General features: G+C 31.2%; 1 protein-coding gene across 1 annotated transcript; it reads right to left on the reverse strand.

Moving 5' to 3' along the window:
• Nucleotides 1-3,391: 3,391 nt before the first annotated feature.
• Nucleotides 3,392-4,741, reverse strand: LOC112033159 (spermidine hydroxycinnamoyl transferase). Its single transcript, XM_024065940.2, has one exon. It carries the CDS (start codon nucleotides 4,739-4,741, stop codon nucleotides 3,392-3,394), a length of 1,350 nt encoding a protein of 449 aa, XP_023921708.2.
• Between the last annotated feature and the right edge of the window lie 1,259 nt (nucleotides 4,742-6,000).

Consider the following 6,000-nt stretch of genomic DNA (forward strand, 5'->3'; position numbering starts at 1 on the left):
GATTTCCCCTTGGTTTGCCTTTAAGTTTGTGGTTAGGCTGGCCATACACAGTGGTGATTTGGTGGCTCTGAGGTGGTTGGGCAATGGTGCTTGATTGGGTTGATTTGTGGGTTCGGTTAGGGTTTGGGTTAATTTCTTCTCTTTTTATTCAAAAGGACGTAATTTTTTGGTGGGTTAGCGGCAAGAATGAAAAGACATCGAGGGACAAAATGATAGCAACCCCAAACATAAAAGGTGTAAATAATATTTTAGTCTAGAGTTAAATTTTGGTGATTACCTTAGAAAATGGTTGATTTGTCTTGGTTTTAGGAGACCGATAGCCCGATATAAATTTGTGGTATCAATGCCATACCTGTAATGGCTAGTGATGGCTGAAATGCATGACATAAAGGTCAATAGTGGTCAATATTTGCCAAATGGTAATGGCTGAAATGTGTGATGACATAAAGGCCAATAGTTGTCAATATTTGATATTTTTCAACAGTCTATGGTAGCTTTAGCTGGTTCTGATAAAAAATTTTGCGTCTGACTCCCAATGTTATGTAAGGGCCATTACACTCTATTTGAGCCATAATGCATTTTAATACTTTGGTTGAAGTCATTTGGTCCAAAGGCTCGAGGAACGAAGTTTGTTAAGCTTTCATTTGAGTGAAATTTCCCATAAGGGAGGGAATGTTAAGCTTTCACTTCATTGCAAGTAGTTGCTTTATGCTGAGTAAGAAAAATTGGAATGTCCTCTCTTTTTATTATTACTTGTTGCAGACCCGCACATTGCGCGTGACAATATTATTATTTTAATTATTATTTATTAACAGTTAGTTTTTCATTATCTTTTAAGTTAATAAAAACCATACATATACTTTTTCTTAAACCTTTATATATATATATATATATATATGTATGTATGTATGTATAAAATTTATTTATTTAATGTGAATCTTTACATATATAAACTCTATATATTCCATTTCTTTATATACATAAAACCATAGAATCAAACATAATAATGTATTTTTACGTTCTTTATGAAAAACTCTTACTTAACTCAAAAAAATGCTTATTTACGTTCACTTGTTTAGCAGACAAGCCAAGCTCAAGCATAAGTTTAATCTCTAGTACTATTAAACAAGCTAAGTCAAACATAATAATGTATTTTTGAATAAGTTATGAATATGAGGTTTTATTTACCTATATAATATTATCTTTTTATATGTAAATTTGTCTAACAATGTATTTATATAGACTTGACTTTGGATTGTGTAAATCTAAAAATTGGTCATATGATATTAAACTATGATTTGTATTTTTTTTGATAAAATAAACTATCCATTCATAGTAAAAAAATTATAAATTTGTGAAGGGTTAAAATTTTTCTCATGTTTAACTCTATATGGGAAAATAATATGTTAATCAAATTAATATTCCCTTTGTCCCAAATTATTGTTTATGAATTTCATTTTGGGATGTTCCAAAATGTTTCCCTCTTTGAAAAGATAATAAATTAATTTTCTCACATACCTTTTACTCTCTTTTTTTTTTCAATAAAAGCAATATCATTATTTCTCTTCAATTTAAATTAGTGGGGTAGTTTCAAAAACTTGGACTTTTTTAACCAAAAGACAAACCATTAAATAATGTTAACTTAAAATGTTTGATTTTCTAAATAGGACCAAAAATATGGGACAAAGTTAGCAGCTTGCAAACAAGTTTGAGCTTATTTGACAAAAAAATAAACTAAGTTTAAACTTGTAATCCTGTTTGGTATGTAATAAACACAATTTTGGCTCTCATATGAATTAAAACTAAATGAACAAATGCGATCCTTGAATACTCGTCTCAACTCTTTTGATAGCCTAATTTTAATCACAAATAATATTCTTGAAATGTATTAGACCGTGATTTTTTTTTTGTTAAAATAAATAAATAATACACATTAGTGTAAAATAATAATAATAATAATAATAATAATGTTGGAAAACAAAATATGTGTTTTAAATCAATTATTGTTAAATAAATTAAATAATAAATGTTCTTTTATATGCCTTAATATGCACAATATAAGATAAGAAATATAATAATAGCAATACTAAGTGAAAATATTTTTTTTTATTTTTTTTTATTTATGGATATGAATGCAACATAGTGGGGGATGCAAATGTAACAAATAAGTCCATGCCCTCTCAAAATATTTTTCATTTTATAAGATACAAAATAAACCATGTTATAGTTTTCTTTTATTTAAGGGGAAAAAAAACTCAATACATTTGTATCCCTAACCTAGCTCTCTAAATATAAAATGAAAAAGAGTTTGTTTTTAGGGAAAAAAAGAAAAGAAAAGAAGAGATTTTGATAGAAAGATACTGAAATATATGGTTTAAATGCATCTATTGTTAATGAGTTATATATGACGAAACAAAGTTTAAATATTAAGAGAAATAAAATGAGATATTATACTTTAAATAGGTATTTGTATTTTTTTTTCTTAAGTATGAATGGCCTATTAATTTAAATTTGCACTCTATTAAAAAAAGTTGTTAAGAAACTATAGGTGGAGCCGTGGAGAGGGAGAAATTCTTAAAGCCAAGCCCTTCTCCCCTCCGCCCTTGATGTGAGTGCATATATAAATGGATTCATGAGTATTTTTACTGAAGGAGGCCCTTATATTCGATGTCCATTATTCTTCTTTTGCTGATCTGACATTTCAAATCGGTGGAAATAGATATATAGAGATCAAAATTGGCGTACGAAGACTAGATCGACAAATGCTAATCTCAATATTACAAATGTAAAATGTTTCTCAATGTTTATAGGCTTACCCTAAATTTTAAAAAGAAAAAAAGAAAAAGAAAAGGCTATAAAAAAGGGGAAAATTTAATGATTTTTTTAAAATATTATATTTTTTTTAGTTAACTTTTTGTTGTGACAGTTTAATTAATAGAAATTTTATTCAATGTTCAAATTTCAACAACAAGAAAAAAAAAGTAAAAATTAGGTACAATAACTTAGATTAAAAATATTAAGTTTTGTAATTAAATTCAAAAACTTTGTTGCGTTGATTATCAAATACTAACATTTGTTATCTTTTACATAGATTATTAAATATGATCCAACTATGCAATTGAATTTAATTTATAAGATGACTAAACTATTCTTTCTCAAAAAAAAAAAAAAAAGATGACTCAACTACATGCCAAGAAATACTTAATTGGAAATCAATTACTTGTTTATTCAAGCATGAAAATAATAAACACTGAACATCAACCACATATAGACTTAAAAAAGCTAAGCACTTTCTTACTACTTATTCTTTCTTTTCTTGCTACTCCTTGTTTTTATTCAAATCCATGACCATTCCATAAAATATATCCTTTCTTTTCTTTTCATTTTCCCACTAAATATCTTCATAGAAGTGCTTCTTAAAATCATCCATATGAGCCACTTGCAGACACAAAGCCACAATCAATGCTCCATCTCCATCATGACTCGGAAGGACAAGCGAGTCTCCATCAAAATCATGTGTTCCTGGCCCCATATAAATCTCCTTCCCCCATCCAAAATCAAGGCCATAGATTGGTATAGTCAACCAGCTCACAACCCCAAGATTTGGATTTCCATAGAAAGGCCCTTGGGTGCTCCCCACGGAATGAAAGTCTTGAAACGGTGTCAAGTCCGGTTGATTCTTCAAAAAATCAATACCCGAATTCACAAACTCATCATTCACTTTCTTGATAGCCTCTCTTATCCTACTTGAAGCATAGCTTAATGGTTTGGACATCAAATCCCCGGCACGACTCGTAGCAACCACATCCAAAGTTGCATTGCCAAAGTACCCAATTGGCAATGGTGTACTCATGCGCCTTCTTGAGTCAACACAAACACCTAATGCCGTAGGTTGTTCATTTCCATGTTTACGAGCTTTGCATGCACATCTCCAAATGTGCCCCGCCAAAGTCTCATACCGTGTGTAACCACACTCTAAATCGCTACTCTGATCCTCATTTGCCATCTTCTTTAGCTTTTCAACTTGGGTTTTTGTAAGCTTTAACATGGCCACCGTAGTCTTCTTCTTTCGCTCTTCAAGACTATCCAATTTCCCGAGCAAGAGTGGGGGTTGAATAAACCCCTCGTGGTCAATGCATGGACTAGCTCTTGGGGGATCCCCAGCTCTTAAAACCCTTCGATCATGAAATGGTGATGTCTCTAATGGCTCACCTCGGGCAATCCTAGACCACTCTGAAAAGAAGTGTAGTGCACTTGGTCCATCAACCACAGCATGTGATACCAATAGGCTAAGACTAATGCCTCCACACTTGAACTTAGTGAGTTGCACCAATAATAATGGCATTTCATGAATTGGGACACTGTAATCTACACTTGGGATCAAGTACTCATACTCTGGACAGGGAGAGAAGTCACCAAAATCTTCTAATTTGGACTCAGATTCAGCTTCAAAGAATTGAACCCCTTCAGCATTGCAATTAATTTGAAGACGGCCTTTGCCTATCCAACGCAAACGACCAGCTATTGGATAGAAAGGCACCAATGCTTTGCTTAATGACTCTTTAAGAGTATTGGTAATGGTGTCTGGTGGTGAAAGCCAGTTTTGTGTTGGACGGTAGAAATAGATTGTGGAAACATGAGTTGTGGTACCAACTTGATCTAATTCTGATAAGGGTTGGGGGCCATTCCATGTTGGCTCTGCTGGCTTTACTGTGCAGCAATTCTTTAAGCTTACTACCATTATTTCTTTTAGAGAATGATTGTAAGAGATGAGAAAATGTTAGAATAATAATGGTACATTTTTATTGTATAGCTATAGGTTTTTATAGGCCAAATCGAGGTGGTTGTTTCTTCACACTTCTTTGTTCACCAACAAACTTGAGAATTGAAAAAGGATTAATTGCACTTATCTCCCCAAATTATGGGGTCAGTTGTAATGTCCCCAAAAATATACAATTGATAAATGTTGCTAAATTTTTATTGTATAGCTATTGGGTTTATTAGGCCAAATTGGGATGGTTGTGATTCATACTTATAATTTGTTCACCGTTGCTCGGAAATATTTGTAGAATTATGAAAATGCAATTATTTTTTTCATTTTATATATTTTTGGTTGAACTTAAATACAGTATTTTAAATGAAGTATATTAAAATTTTCAATTAAACTCAAATGCCAGCTGGTTGTATTGACTATTAAATCCTAATACTTATCTTTTTCGAGGATGATGAAATTCAATACAACTATATTTCTATTTTATTTTAAAAAAACAAAAAATTACAATTTCATGTATTGTACTCAAGTTTTTTCTTCAAAAAATTTATAATTTTCTGTGTTAACTTTTTTTTTTATTATTATTTAAATTTAGCAATTCTTTTGGGGCAATTTCCCTACTACCCATGCATCATGGATTCAATGCTCAATTTTGTACTTAAAAAAAGACAAGAAAATTCCAACTGAACCCATAATTTGAGGGAAGAGTGAAATTAACCCATCAAGAAAAGAAAGATGCTTCATTCAACTATTCCAAATGACATATCCAATTGAGTCCAAATCTTCTGTCTTATTTTTCTTATTCCACTCCATGCTCCACAAATGAAAATTTTCCAAGTGTCCACCTACTTAATTAAATGCTAATTTTTTGCCTTCTCTATTTCAATTTCCTAAAATAAATAAATCAAAAACCAAAACATCCCACCGATCACTGCCACTAGTCCAGCACCACCAACTAGAGCCGATGCCACTACAATGGCCATCAACCAACTCCTTGTTATTTTCAAATCCATGACTAGGTACATGAATAGAGAAATCGCATTGTCCTTTCATCAACTAGCATCTATTAATCGAATACACCAACCTATGGTCTATTTTGGATTTTGTAGATTGATAAAGTATATTAGAAAACAAAAAAAAAAAAAACTAAGCTCTTTGTGGCTGTGATTTTTTTGGTATTTCACTTAAATTGTGTTAGGTATATACTTTGATATTATTGTCTTAGGAAT

Source organism: Quercus suber, unplaced genomic scaffold (assembly GCF_002906115.3).
Source record: "Quercus suber isolate HL8 unplaced genomic scaffold, Cork oak 2.0 scaffold_120, whole genome shotgun sequence".
Taxonomy (NCBI): Eukaryota; Viridiplantae; Streptophyta; class Magnoliopsida; order Fagales; family Fagaceae; genus Quercus; species Quercus suber.

Coding starts and splice junctions, on each gene's coding strand:
- LOC112033159 (XM_024065940.2), bottom strand. CDS start 4,741: ATGGTAGTAAGCTTAAAGAATTGCTGCACAGTAAAGCCAGCAGAGCCA.